The 16,130-nt window shown below is 36.9% G+C and overlaps 1 protein-coding gene across 9 annotated transcripts in view; it reads right to left on the reverse strand.

Annotated features, from left to right (window-relative positions):
* SKIC3 (SKI3 subunit of superkiller complex) overlaps window positions 1-16,130 on the reverse strand; it is a 137,867-nt gene that overhangs the window by 92,149 nt on the left and 29,588 nt on the right. For all 9 annotated transcript variants that reach the window (XM_056824668.1, XM_056824664.1, XM_056824660.1 and 6 more), the window contains 2 exons: window positions 10,701-10,799; window positions 10,472-10,580 (listed from right to left, as the gene is read on the reverse strand). In XM_056824668.1, the coding sequence (XP_056680646.1) occupies window positions 10,472-10,580; window positions 10,701-10,799 (208 nt within the window). The remainder of the gene's footprint in view (window positions 1-10,471; window positions 10,581-10,700; window positions 10,800-16,130) is intronic.

A 16,130-nucleotide genomic window follows, 5' to 3' on the forward strand; every position in this document is an offset into this window, starting at 1 on the left:
GCGGCTTAGAGAAAGCTAAAGCTCAGATCTCCGGAAAACCCTTCCCGACCAATCTCAAACGATAAGCTCCTAAGGCGCCGAAATTCAAAACGATCAACAGCACAGACCCTGGGAACCCTCCTCCTGGACCTGGACCCGGTTCAAAAGGTACGGCTCCCCTTAAAAGCCAGAACCCGAGATCACTCGGACCTCAGGGGTAGGAGCGCAGAGTCCAAGGCTCCCGGAAGCCGCAGCCCGGCCGGCTCAGAGAGCAGGGTCCTCGGAAACAACAACCCTCAGGGCCTTCTACAGTCCCGGTGAAAGTTACTGCCTGGGGCTTCCGCTGCAGAGAGCTGGTCAAAACAACAGCAACCCTCAGGGCGGGCAAGACAGCCTCACGGGCTGGATCCTGCTATCCAAGTCTCAGTGAAAGTCTGTGCTCTCGGAGCTTGGGGAAGCGGCAGCCCATCCCCCCGCAGGCCGACGAAACAGCCTCACGGCCAGCGAGTCTGAAGGCAACTTCCGGAAAGCGAGCCGGGGGGAGAGTGTGGCCTTGTGGTCCGACCCTTCCATTCCAGTTCCAGTGAGGCATATCCAGTTTAACCCAGGGAAAGCCCATAGAACTATCTGCCCAGGACTGCCTCTGAACACCAGAAAGAGACAAGAAAAACTAATCCTCCACATTCAGAGATGACAAACTCCACAGAACCACAGAAGCCCCAAAATACCAAGAAAAATAAGAAGAAAGGGGCGACTTTGGACACATTCTATGGAGCCAAAATACAAAATACAGAGCAGACAGAAGATAATATAAAAGAAAATGCTCCAAAACCTTCCAAAGGAAATGGAAACTCTCCACAAACCTATGAAGAATTTGAATCAGAAATGACCAAAAAGATGGAAGCCTTCTGGGAGGAAAAGTTGGAAATAATGCAAAAGAAATTCACGCATCTACAAAACCAGTTTGACCAAACTGTAAAAGAAAACCAGGCTTTAAAGGCCAGAATCAGGCAGCTGGAAGACAACGATCGTGTAAAAGAGCAAGAATCAATAAAGCAAAGCCAAAATACCAAGAAATTAGAAGAGAACATAAAATATCTCACCGACAAGGTGATAGATCTGGAAAATAGGGGGAGAAGGGATAATTTAAGAATAATTGGACTCCCAGATAAGCCAGAAATAAACACCAAACTGGACATGGTGATACAAGATATAATCAAAGAAAATTGCCCAGAGATTCTAGAACAAGGGGGCAATACAGCCACTGACAGAGCTCACAGAACACCTTCTACACTAAACCCCCAAAAGACAACTCCCAGGAATGTAATTGCCAAATTCCAAAGCTATCAAACAAAAGAAAAAATCCTACAGGAAGCCAGAAAAAGACAATTTAGATATAAAGGAATGCCAATCAGGGTCACCCAAGACCTTGCAAGTTCTACTCTGAATGATCGTAAGGCATGGAACATGATCTTCAGAAAGGCAAGAGAGCTGGGTCTCCAACCAAGAATCAGCTACCCAGCAAAACTGACTATATACTTCCAAGGGAAAGTATGGGCATTCAACAAAATAGAAGACTTCCAACTTTTTGCAAAGAAAAGACCAGAGCTATGTGGAAAGTTTGATACCGAAAATCAAAGAGCAAGGAATACCTGAAAAGGTAAATATTAAGGAAAGGGGAAAATGTTATCTTCTTCTTTTACTCAAACTCTCTTCTATAAGGACTACATTTATATCAACCTATGTATACTAACATGTGGGGAAAATGTAATGTATAAATAGGGGGTAAAGAAAGACCAAATAGAATAATCATTCTCACACAAAGATTCACATGGGAAGGGGAGGGGAAGAAAACTCCTATAAGAAGGAGAGGAAGAGAGGGGGGGGGGGGGTTACTTAAACCTCAATCTCAGGGAAAGCAGCTCTGAGAGGGAAAAACCTCCAGATCCATTGGGATCTTGAATTCTATCTTACCCAACAAGGGTAAGGAGAAGGGAAAACCAAGGGGGGGAGGGGGAGAGGGAGAACAAAAAGGGAGGGTAAGAGAGGGGGGAGGGGGAGGGAACAAAAAGGGAGGGACTAAAAAGGGAAACATCAAGGGAGGGGACAAGGGGGACTGTTTCAAAGTAAATCACTGGACTAAAAGGTAGAGCCGAAGAAGAAAAGGTTAGAATTAGGGAAGGCAATCAAAATGCCAGGGAGTCCACAAATGACAATCATAACTTTGAACGTGAATGGGATGAACTCACCCATAAAACGTAGACGAATAGCAGAATGGATTAGAATCCAAAACCCTACCATATGTTGTCTTCAAGAAACACACATGAGGTGGGTTGACACCCACAAGGTCAGAATTAAAGGATGGAGTAAGACCTTCTGGGCTTCAACTGATAGAAAGAAGGCAGGAGTGGTAATCATGATATCTGATAAAGCCAATGCAAAAATAGACCTGATCAAAAGGGATAGGGAAGGTAATTATATTTTGTTAAAAGGGACTATAGACAATGAGGAAATATCATTAATCAATATGTATGCACCAAACAATATAGCACCCAAATTTCTAATGGAGAAACTAGGAGAATTGAAGGAAGAAATAGACAATAAAACCATACTAGTGGGAGACTTAAACCAACCATTATCAAATTTAGATAAATCAAATCAAAAAATAAATAAGAAAGAGGTAAAAGAAGTGAATGAAATCTTAGAAAAATTAGAATTAATAGACATATGGAGAAAAATAAATAGGGATAAAAAGGAATACACCTTCTTCTCAGCACCACATGGCACATTCACAAAAATTGACCATACATTAGGTCACAGAAACATAGCACACAAATGCAGAAAAGCAGAAATAATGAATGCAGCCTTCTCAGATCACAAGGCAATAAAAATAATGATTAGTAATGGTACATGGAAAACCAAATCTAAAACCAATTGGAAATTAAACAATATGATACTCCAAAACCGTTTAGTTAAAGAAGAAATCATAGAAACAATTAATAATTTCATCGAGGAAAATGACAATGGCGAAACATCCTTCCAAACCTTTTGGGATGCAGCCAAAGCGGTAATCAGAGGTAAATTCATATCCCTGAATGCTTATATTAACAAACAAGGGAGAGCAGAGATCAATCAATTGGAAATGCAAATGAAAAAACTGGAAAGCGATCAAATTAAAAACCCCCAGCAGAAAACCAAATTAGAAATCCTAAAAATTAAGGGAGAAATTAATAAAATCGAAAGTGATAGAACTATTGATTTAATAAATGAGACAAGAAGCTGGTACTTTGAAAAAACAAACAAAATAGACAAGGTACTGGTCAATCTAGTTAAAAAAAGGAAGGAAGAAAAGCAAATTCACAGCATTAAAGATGAAAAGGGGGACAGCACCTCCAATGAGGAGGAAATTAAGGCAATCATTAGAAATTACTTTGCCCAATTATATGGCAATAAATACACCAATTTAGGAGAAATGGATGAATATATACAAAAATACAAACTGCCTAGACTAACAGAAGAGGAAATAGAATTCCTAAATAATCCCATATCAGAAATTGAAATCCAACAAGCCATCAAAGAACTTCCTAAGAAAAAGTCCCCAGGGCCTGATGGATTCACCTGTGAATTCTATCAAACATTCAGAGAACAGTTAATCCCAATACTATACAAACTATTTGACATAATAAGCAAAGAGGGAGTTCTACCAAACTCCTTTTACGACACAAACATGGTACTGATTCCAAAACCAGGCAGGTCAAAAACAGAGAAAGAAAACTATAGGCCAATCTCCCTAATGAATATAGATGCAAAAATCTTAAATAGGATACTAGCAAAAAGACTCCAGCAAGTGATCAGAAGGATCATTCACCATGATCAAGTAGGATTCATACCAGGGATGCAGGGCTGGTTCAACATTAGGAAAACTATCCACATAATTGACCACATCAACAAGCAAACTAGCAAGAATCACATGATTATTTCAATAGATGCAGAAAAAGCCTTTGATAAAATACAACACCCATTCCTATTAAAAACACTAGAAAGCATAGGAATAGAAGGGTCATTCCTAAAAATAATAAACAGTATATATCTAAAACCAACAGCTAATATCATCTGCAATGGGGATAAACTAGATGCATTCCCAATAAGATCAGGAGTGAAACAAGGATGCCCATTATCACCTCTACTATTTGACATTGTACTAGAAACACTAGCAGTAGCAATTAGAGAAGATAAAGGAATTGAAGGCATCAAAATAGGCAAGGAGGAGACCAAGTTATCACTCTTTGCGGATGACATGATGGTCTACTTAAAGAATCCTAGAGATTCAACCAAAAAGCTAATTGAAATAATCAACAACTTTAGCAAAGTTGCAGGATACAAAATAAACCCACATAAATCATCAGCTTTTCTATATATCTCCAACACAGCTCAGCAGCAAGAACTAGAAAGAGAAATCCCATTCAAAATCACCTTAGACAAAATAAAATACCTAGGAATCTACCTCCCAAGACAAACACAGGAACTATATGAACACAACTACAAAACACTCGCCACACAACTAAAACTAGACTTGAACAAATGGAAAAACATTAACTGCTCATGGATAGGACGAGCCAATATAATAAAAATGACCATCCTACCCAAACTTATTTATCTATTTAGTGCCATACCCATTGAACTACCAAAATACTTCTTCACTGATTTAGAAAAAACCATAACAAAGTTCATTTGGAAGAACAAAAGATCAAGGATATCCAGGGAAATAATGAAAAAAAACACATATGATGGGGGCCTTGCAGTCCCTGACCTAAAACTATATTACAAAGCAGCAGTCATCAAAACAATTTGGTACTGGCTAAGAAATAGAAAGGAAGATCAGTGGAATAGACTGGGGGAAAGCGACCTCAGCAAGACAGTATACGATAAACCCAAAGATCCCAGCTTTTGGGACAAAAATCCACTATTTCATAAAAACTGCTGGGAAAATTGGAAGACAGTGTGGGAGAGACTAGGAATAGATCAACACCTCACACCCTACACCAAGATAAATTCAAAATGGGTGAGTGACTTAAACATAAAGAAGGAAACCATAAGTAAATTGGGTAAACACAGAATAGTATACATGTCAGACCTTTGGGAGGGGAAAGGCTTTAAAACCAAGCAAGATATAGAAAGAATCACAAAATGTAAAATAAATAATTTTGACTACATCAAACTAAAAAGCTTTTGTACAAACAAAACCAATATAACTAAAATCAGAAGGGAAACAACAAATTGGGAAAAAATCTTCATAGAAACCTCTGACAAAGGTTTAATTACTCATATTTATAAAGAGCTAAATCAATTGTACACAAAATCAAGCCATTCTCCAATTGATAAATGGGCAAGGGAAATGGATAGGCAGTTCTCAGATAAAGAAATCAAAACTATTAACAAGCACATGAAGAAGTGTTCTACATCTCTTATAATCAGAGAGATGCAAATCAAAACAACTCTGAGGTATCACCTCACACCTAGCAGATTGGCTAACATAACAGCAAAGGAAAGTAATGAATGCTGGAGGGGATGTGGCAAAGTAGGGACATTAATTCATTGCTGGTGGAGCTGTGAACTGATCCAACCATTCTGGAGGGCAATTTGGAACCATGCCCAAAGGGCGACAAAAGAATATCTACCCTTTGACCCAGCCATAGCACTGCTGGGTCTGTACCCCAAAGAGATAATGGACACAAAGACTTGTACAAAAATATTCATAGCTGCGCTCTTTGTGGTGGCCCAAAACTGGAAAATGAGGGGATGCCCATCAATTGGGGAATGGCTGAACAAACTGTGGTATATGTTGGTGATGGAGTACTATTGCGCTAAAAGGAATAATAAAGTGGAGAAGTTCCATGGAGACTGGAACAACCTCCAGGAAGTGATGCAGAGCGAGAGGAGCAGAACCAGGAGAACATTGTACACAGAGACAAACACACTGTGGTATCATCGAACGTAATGGACTTCTCCATTAGTGGTGGTGTAATGTCCCTGAACAACTTGCAGGGACCCAGGAGAAAAAAACACCATTCATAAGCAAAGGATAAACTATGGGAGTGGAAACACCGAGAAAAAGCAACTGCCTGAATACAAAGATTGAGGGGACATGACAGAGGATAGACTCTAAATGAACACTCTAATGCAAATACTATCAACAAAGCAAGGGGTTCAAATCAAGAAAACATCTAATGCCCAGTGGACTTACGCGTCGGCTATGGGGGGTTGGGGGGGGGGAGGAAAAGAAAATGATCTATGTCTTTAACGAATAATGCTTGGAATTGACCAAATAAAATATATTTAAAAAAAAAAAAATAGAACTATGGGAAATTGAAGAGAAAAACATGAAACAACTACTTTTTGGCATGTACCCTGGTCAGAAAAAATGCTTCAAATCTAGGAAGATAAATCATAAGCACTGAAATTCTAAGTCCAAAGGATGAAAAGCTCTAGGAATGAAAGCAAAACAATCCCTGAAATGAAAATTCCATTTGAATGAAGTTTGTAAATATGATTAAAAAAATCCCAGAAAGTACAAACTTCTCATAACCATATTTTATTTACATCTAATTCTAAAGTGGTTTTCATATGTTGTTTCGAACAGACAACACTAAAGGATTTTCTCTCTGTATATACCTAGCTAGGAGATGAAAAACATTTTGTCAGCATTTACTTATTTTAGGTGATTTGGACTTCAGAATGTTTTCAAAGCATAAAACCTTTTTTAAAGTTCTAACCTAACTGAATTTGAAGAAATAACAAATTTTCCTATTTTCTTATGTTTCAATAACTAAGCAAAATAAAATCTAACCAAAAGGTCCTTTTAGAATTGAAAGTTTAGGAATTTATTATATAGCAACTGTGAAAGCTTCAAATCTCAACATCAAAGTAGCACAAAGGAGACTGAAATTTACCTTTCTCTTTGAAACAGAAGCGATTCAGTTTTAGTAGATACCAAAATTCTTGAAGAAAAACAAAAGTCCTTTTCACAGTATGCCTATAGTGCCTCTAAAGAATGACTAAAATACTCAAAATATTCAGTACATAAGAAATTTGAGTAATGACTTAACAACAAACCCACAAAGCCACAACATAGATCTGAATTCATTACCAAGTCCAAATTCTCCAATTCATAGTGACCATCTGAGTAATCACAGGTGGCAGGAGAAATAGCTACCTTCTTTAAAAGATTTTCAAGTGTTTTGTTCTGATACTGAACCTAAACTACCAGGGAACCAACATAAGCCAGATATCTTATAATCTCTCCAAGATTTTTAGAACCATTTAGTTGTTATAGTAACAATAATAAATTATAATTCTTTTCACTAGTATCCTTTTTTTTAGATCTTCACACTAAAACTCCAAACTTTAGACCTACTTACTGTCCAATTCACCCTCATTCACTTACCATCTTAGTATGAGTACTTTGATAATTACTGAATTTACACAGCTCAGTTGGTCATACTTTTCTATCTTGTCTCTATTAGTCTTTTATAACCTTATTTAAGGACAAGGTTTATTCCCTAATATCTATCAAAAGACTACAGCATACTACTTTATATCCTATGAGAACATAATACTTAATTTCAATTAAACATGTATTAAATACCTACTATAAGCAAGGTACTATTATATAACATGCATATAATAGTATTTATATATATATATATATATATATATATATATATATATATATATATATTACTGAATAACACTCAACCTTTTTAAAAGGTACATGGGAGGGCAGCTCAGTAATTCAGCACATAAAGAGCCAGGCCTGGAGTCAGAAGGCCCTGGGTCAGTGTTGATGAACTTTTTGGAAATCACATGCCCAAACTGCACTTTCAAGCCACCTTGAGTCCCCCACATTACCCCAGAGAGTGGAGGGAGAAAACACACATTGAGGTGCTGGCAGAGAGGGAGGGCATGTGAAAGATGTGCCCTGGAGCTGTAAATAGAGGGAATGGAGCAGCCCCCTTCATGCCACTGGGGCACATGTGCCATGTCTTCAAAACCAATACAGGCCTGGGTTCAAATTTGGCCTCAAATACTTCCCTAGCTAAGTGATCCTGTAAGTAAAAAAAAGGATTTACGTACGTCACATAAATCCAATTGCCTAGCCTCAAGCTGGCAAACCTATGGCTTGTGTACCAAAGGTGGCTGCTCCTATCCCATTCTCCATGAGCCTGAGGACATTTTTCTCATCATTCACCCCTCTGCCTAGAAGTTCTTCCTTCCTCCCCTGTGTGGAGTAAAGCAGCAGTTCACATGTGATGTGAGGATTGCAGTTTGGTCACGCAATCTCTAAAAGGTTTGCCATCACTGGACTGGCCTTTACTGCTCTTCTGCCTTGGAACTAACTAATACTTATATCAATTATATCAATTCTGAGGCAGAAGAGTTTAAAAATAGAAGTGCATGCCAGGATGCCAAAATTTTTTCCATTTGGTCTGTCTCATCTTCCTCAAAAGGGAAGATAGATTCCACATGTCACCAGGTAGAAGGAAACAAAATGACAACTTATCATTTTAATAATCCTTAGAGAGCATCCATCTTTTAAGATGTCTTATGAGGCCTTTTGTCTTGTCACAGATATTTCTGGAGGAAAACCCTCCATCTTCCTCCAGAATGAGTTTTTCATTACATATCTGCAAAATTCCTTAGTGAGAATCAGATTAAAATGTAATTAGGAAATAAAATATATTTTATAAACAATAGAAGATAACGTTCATTTTTTGTTTTCTAAAACAATACAGGCCACAGGAATCCCTTTCTATATGAGAATGACAGTATTGTCACTGCCTGAGTCCTCTGGCCTCATATGTAAAGAAGTATATTTCATTATATGTTCTCCACATCAATCCTGGGTTTTTCAGTTACTCAGTTTTGTAAAATTATTATTATTTTAAATTGCAAAGTTTAAATTCTTTTTGAGAGTAATTTTAGGTTAAGAAACATGCTACCTCTCTGAATCCAGAAAATGAACTCTTTGGAGAAGGCACCATGAAGATGCCTCCACAGACCATAAGCTGCACCATTAGATCCAGAGTGAGCATTCGGATGTGGTGATTTGAACTGTGTGGGGTTGAATTCATTTGTTTTGTACGTATACACTTATGCCGAAGGGGACTGCCCCCAATTGGTTTTTATAAATGTGCCCAGAAAAACATTGGTTTTACTGTCTCTCTCTTCTATTCCCCTCTTATCTCTAACTATTGTAGTTTCCTCTTAGAAGGTGAAATTTTGTATGCACCTGTAGTTAGAAGATTTAGAGGTACAGATGATTATGTTAAGTAATCAACTGGGGAGACTAGTCCCCCAGTCATCATCAGGGAGGATTGTGGATTTTAGATTTACTCCATCCTGCTTAGTCTTTAGAATTTTAGCAACCAGGAATGTATACACCCCCACTTAAGGATTAAGTGTGGGGGAGGAAGGTGTACGACCTACCTGTGCTAGCAATTGACAAATCAGAAACAACTGACTGACCCCCTGGGCCATCCAAAGCCAAGTTTAAGCAGCCATTGGTACATGTGAGACACAGGAAGTGATGTAAAAAACTGCCTTTATATTTCACATCACTTCCTGTGAGAGGGTTGGCGGTGGAACTTGACTGTGGAGGAGCTTGATCGTGAGATCTCAGACTGCTTCCTTTAGACTGTCACATGGTAAGGGCAAGGCTTACTCCCCTTTCCTTGGCTTTTCTGGAGGTACAAGGCTCTGGTGAGACCCATCTCTGGGGACTCCCCTTCCCTTGGCTTTCTGGAGGCAGAATGTAGCATGACAACTCTTTTGGTTTTTCTCACTATTGTCTCTATTCTCTATTTTATTTGCTTCAAGCTTCCTATAAAAGTTTCCAAACATTCTCTAAGGTTTGTTTTCTCAGCCCAATCCTAGAAATAAGCTTAAATAGAAAAAAAATTTAACATGTATTTGTCTTGACTCATTCTTTTGTTTACTTGCATCCTGTTACTTTCAAAACATACCAATAAATTCTTATTTTTCCTCATATTTTAGTATATAATCGTTCCATCCTCAAAACACTGACCTATTCTCATTTAGATAAAATATGCCTAACAGTTCACTTACTCCTAACTTTTCTGACACCAAAAATGACTTGGCTCTTTCTCCAACATCTTCATAATATGTTGTTCAATTCTTATTTATCCTTTAAAATCTAGGTTTCCATGAAGTTTCTCTGATCTTATAGGGCATAAACCTTTCTCTGAAAGTTGGCCTTATAATTCATCTTACACAGCATAAAAATCTTTGTATTAGTAGTTATATTGGCATATGCTTTCTCTCTCCAATTAGACCTTAATCCCTTGCAGGTAGGAACTATGTTCTATACTCATTTATGCACTCTACAATGGTTAACCTAATTCCTTGAACCTAATATTGATTCAATAGTGAAAACAACAAATATCCTAAACACAAACAAAAAATTTCAACTTACCTGACTGAATTAAATGTAAGCTAAGTATTTCCAATGGATAAGATACAGTGGGATAGATGTTCATCATACTTTCACAGGCCTTCTTCAACCTAGTAGTCTCATGAGGAAACTTAAAAATATAAAAACAAAATAAAACTCAGTATTTGTATTAGTAAAGTATGTTTTTAAATAAAGTTACACTGTGGATCTATGTAAAAATGTTTGTAAAAAAGATGGTTAAAAATCTTACGTTAGATAAACACTGAATGAAGCGTCTATAAAGGATTTCATGATCTTCACTAGGAATGTTATCTGAAGAATTCAATGCATTTTCAAAAGCAATGAAAAGCTAAAAAGACAAAAAGTTATGGACATCACTGTAACAGTGAAATTACAAATATGACAAGTGGAAACTTCATAAGGTTTTTAAATATATATATAATGTTCCATGTTTCTCAGTTACAAAGATTCCAAAAGTTCCATTTATCATATATATAGTCCAAGCACAATTCTTTTCACGAAAAGAAATAGATCATATTTTAGAAGCATATACTGTAAGTCAGTACCATATTCCACCTCCCACCTCTAGAACTTTATTTCAGCTACCACCCCATGCCAGAGAGGTGCTCTCCTTTTTTTGCTACCTCCCTGAATCCCTAGTTTTCTTCAAGATTCAGCTTAGCCACATTCTATACAAATGTCTCCTGATCTCTCCAGTTGCTGGGGTGTTCCTCTCAAAACCACATTGGGTTCATTTTGTACATGCACTCACTGTATTACATAAATGTTGTCTCCTCCATTAGAATGCAAAGAGGAACTATTTTAATTTTGGGTATGTTATAAGGAAGTTAGCAGGTGCAAGAGCAATGCTAAAAGGCAGAAGCAGGAAGGTTCCAAAACTCTGGAGAAGTGGCAGGGCTGGTGCTGCTTCTCAGAGAGATAGCTGAGCAGCCAGGAGTTGAGTTACAGTCTAGTCTCCTTCTGGGGAGGACCTAGAGAGCTAGATATTCTCTCCTATGGCTTTCCTTGTGATCCAGCCTGTCCCTGTGAATCCTGTTGATGCTGAGAGTGATTTCCAACAGAGCTGCTCAAAACTCCAGAGGGCAATTGTCAGTGAGACTTTCTTTTGAGCCCTGTTCTTGCTACCTTCAATTCCTTACCACTTTAATATATTAAAACTAAGGGGCATTAATTTAGCTAATTGTAGAAATTAAAATATTAGGTAGGAAAGTGTTAAATAGTGTAAGTTATCAACTTGATGGGGGGGGGGGTATTTATAGTTTTAAGATAGATCATCCCAATTCCCTTATCTTAAAATAAACTATTATTTTAGTTATACTTATTTAAATATTATTTCAGGTTACTATTTCAGATGTTATCTCCAATATTTCATAAGCATTGGGAATTCCCCACTAAGGAAACTCTTCTTACTTCAGATTAGCACCTGCTCTGCAATTTAAAACTGGTATGTGACCAGGGCAAGAAATCTAATTCCTTAGAAATTAAAACAACTCTGAGGTACCACCTTACACCTAGCAGACTGGCCAATATGACAGCAAAGGAAAGTGATAAATGTTGGAAGGGATGTGGCAAAACTGGGACAATAATATGCTGTTGGTGGAGTTGTGAATTGGTCCTACCATTCTGGAGAGCAATTTGCGCAAAGGGCTTTAAAAGACTGCCTACCCTTTGACCCAGCCATAGCACTACCCCAAAGAGATAATAAAGAAGAAGACTTGTACAAAAATATTTATAGCCACACTCTTTGTTGTAGCAAAAAAATGGAAAATGAGAGGCTGCCCTTCAATTGGGGAATGGCTGAGTAAATTGTGGTATCTGATGGTGATGGAATATATTGTGCTGAAAGGAATAATGAACTGGAGGAATTATATGTGAACTGGAAAGACCTCCAAGAATTTATGCAGAGTGAAAGGAGCAGAGCCAGGAGAACACTGTACACAGAGACTAATACATTACGGCACAATCAAATGTAAAAGACTTTTCTACTAGCAGCAATGCAATGACTCTAGACAATTAAATCCAGAGGAAATTATAAGAAAGAATTCTATCCACATACAGAAAAAGAACTGTGGGAACAGAAACACAGAAGAAAAACATATGATCAATCACAAAGTTTGATAAGGATATGATTAGGCTTTGGATGTTAAAAGATCACTCTACTTCAAATATAAATAACATGGAAATAGGTTTTGAATAATGATACATACATGTATAACCCAGTGGAACTGCTTGTGAGCTCCAAGAGGAGGAAGATCATGATTCATGTAACCAATGAAAAATATTCTAAATTTTATAAAGGGGGGAAAAAGAGATCTAATTTCTCACTGACCCATGCAACTCTCAAAGATTGGCAAGTTAACGTCCCTCCAAAAAAGGGAAACAATTCATTCACTTTCCACTAGCAGTAATGTGAAATATACAGAAAAATCAAATAAATCAGAAGATAATAGAGAATAGCTGTTCTTATTATATATTCTATTTACTATGAACACAAAGGAACCCAAAGACATTAGCATAATCAAAACAATTTTCTTCTAATACAAGTTACACTAAGGACTTCATATACAAAGCTTGCATGATTAAAAATATAAACAACTCCCAATACTATTAAAGTAATGGTCTTAAAATTAAGTATCACAAACAAATGAAAAATCATTTATATGTGAGGGGGATAGAAATGCATTGTTTGATATTTCAGGAGTTCAAAATCCTTCATAGAAAACAATGAAAGGATGCTCCCATTTCCCAATTCTGCCTCTCAAAATCAAATCTTCAAAGTGTACTCTATGGTGGGAGATAAGCAACAACAACCTTCACTCACACTGATATAAAACATCAGCCTTGTTGTCTACTAAACTTTTTGGCTGACACTTCCACAGGATCAGAGGTTTCATTTATTGTTGTTGAAGTGAAGCATTAAATCATATGTACTTGAGTTCTGATTAAGTATCTAGAATAGCTGAAAGCAGGCTACAAGAGTGACAATAAACAGAAATAATGAATACTCAAGGTACTGACTAAAGTAGTAAATTCAATAAGAATTATAAAGAACATAAGAATTGCCAAAATACATCTGCTGTAAGACCCAATAAACCAAATATTCTGCCTCTGATTACAAAGATGATTTGTCCTCCATGCAATCACTTCTGAACAATTCAATCTACAAATATAGATCTTGAGAAAAAAGAAAGACTCTCTTCTCAAGAAGTTTACATTCTATTTTGTCCATATACATGTTAAGTATTTACAAAACGGGCTGAAGGTAACATGAAGCAGAGGAAGGGGCAGCTAGGAGGACAAAGAAAGATCTAAAGTAGAAAATGGCACTTGAGCTGAAAATTAAAGCAAAGCAAGGATTCCATGAAGCAGAGGTGTAGAGCATAGTATAAGCAAGTGGGGAAAAATAATGCAAAGATAGAGTGATAAATAACAGAATATCAGGTGGGAGGAAAAGGAAAAAACTCAATCATTCTGAAACACAGAGTATATGGAGTATATTAATGTTTATGAAATCTAGAAATGAGGGTTATGAAGGCTTGGCAAGTGACAAGGAGAGAAATTTATATTTGATCTTGGGGGAAACAGAGAGTCATGAGTTTATTTAAATTAGGAGGGGTAGAAGGGATGGTCAGACCTGAGTAAGAAAATCACTTTTACACCTGGGTGGAAAATAGATTAGAATGTAGGAGAGACTTGAAGCAGGGGACCAATTAGGAGACTACTTCAACAGTCACCAAGAAAGGTGACTAAGGCCTGATCTAGGATGATGGATATGATATGAGAGAAGGGGGCAGATGTGAAAGATGTCATGTACAGAGAAACAAAATATGGCAAATGATTAAATATATAGAATTAAAGTGAAGAATCTAGGACATGAATTGTTAGGGACTTTTCCACAAGGAGTCCTAAGTACATAAAAACCTATAGAGAATATGCTACTAATCTTTGAATCTAAATTTTCACTGAAATCATTTCTGTTTTCAGCTAATTGCCACCTTAAAGTAATTTATTTCATTGGCTTTCTAGAATCACAAGAGGGTTTTACTAATTAGTCAAAGGTAAAACTTTTAATTTGACTTCAAATTGCTTTTTACAAGATTAAAATGGTACCCCTCAATTTCAGTATTCACCTGATAAATCTGAGTTCAGATATGTTTCATAACTTAACAAAATTTGTGAATATCTTATTTGTTTTTGTTTTTCCACAATGAAAATTCTATTATAAAAAAATTCTCATGAGTGCAAAAGCTTCTACATATTTCTTTTCATTGTCTTTATCTGATATGTTCACCTGCTCTATTACATTTTTAATAAAGTATGGAATGCAAAACTGCATACTCTAGTCCAGATATGCCTACAACACAATTTTGCATGAGTCTAACTCTTAGAATCTAAGAATTGGAAAGAACATGTAGAGATTATGTTTCTGTTTGGTTATGTTTTGATTTCTGATTCCATGGCCTACTAAAAGCAGCAGCAAGAAAGATTACCTGTCCAAAAGAGAGAACAGACAGTATAATAAGATATGCTATTGTACTATCCATTAAATTAATGGTCCTCAAACAGGGAACACTAATCTATACATACAGATCTTTGTGGATCGCATACTGACTTAATTTTAAGATGTAATAATTATATTTTATTATATTGTTACATATTTTGTCTAATATTTACCAATTACATTTTATTTTGGTTTGGGAGAGTTGCAGGTCAAGTATTTGACATCTCTACTCTAAATGAGTCTTCAGTAAAGAGTAAGTTTCTTTAGAAATAGTCTTTTTTTAAAAACCCTTACCTTCCATCTTATATTGATTCTGAGGTAGAAGCGCAGTAAGTGCTAGGCAATGGGGGTTAAGTGACTTGCCCAGGGTCACACAGCTAGGAAGTGTCTGAGGCCACATTTGAACCCAGGACCTCCCATCTCTGGGCCTGGCTCTCAATCCACTGAGCCACCCAGCTGCCTCCTTGAAATAGCCTTCTAAACCAAAAGTTCAGCATCAAAAAAAAAAAAAAGTGAATTGCATCATTAAGGATAGAAAAAACAATCTTAAAAATTTACAAATTGTTCTAAAATGATATTCACAAAATTACTGGATGACACTAATCAACAGATATGATGAAATGATTTTTGTAAGAGATATACCAGCAGAAGGCACAGCCAGGACTAGAATTGAGGACCAGCAATTCCTGATCAAATATTTTTTTCAATTACACCCTCCAATAGGTTTCTAATGGGGTATGGTCATTAGTAACTTCTAAAGTACTAAGAAGATGGATACAAACTCTAATCACAGCTCAGAATACACAACTTGGAAATAAAGAATAAACATGTATTCCTTTTCACTTAAATTTGCATTGTTAAAAAATAGATAAAAGATCTAGAAAAACATTAAGTTGATTCAGTTATAGAATTTCTTAGCCTCCAAGACATTAGATTCTATGCATGAATAAGATACATCTTCAGATAGATTATTTTGAGAAAAATCATGGAAATTATGTTTCAAATTACGTTGGCTTTGTGATAGAGATATGAGAGAGAGGAATTGTGGACCAAGATGCAAAAGCCAGAATTCCAACGGACTGTCCCCAGGAGGGACAGTTGGGGGTTTGCTGGCCACACTCTGAGAGGAGAAAGTTGGCTTTTGAACTTTGTCTCTGA

The sequence above is a fragment of the Monodelphis domestica genome, chromosome 3, assembly GCF_027887165.1.
Source record: "Monodelphis domestica isolate mMonDom1 chromosome 3, mMonDom1.pri, whole genome shotgun sequence".
Lineage (NCBI taxonomy): Eukaryota > Metazoa > Chordata > Mammalia > Didelphimorphia > Didelphidae > Monodelphis > Monodelphis domestica.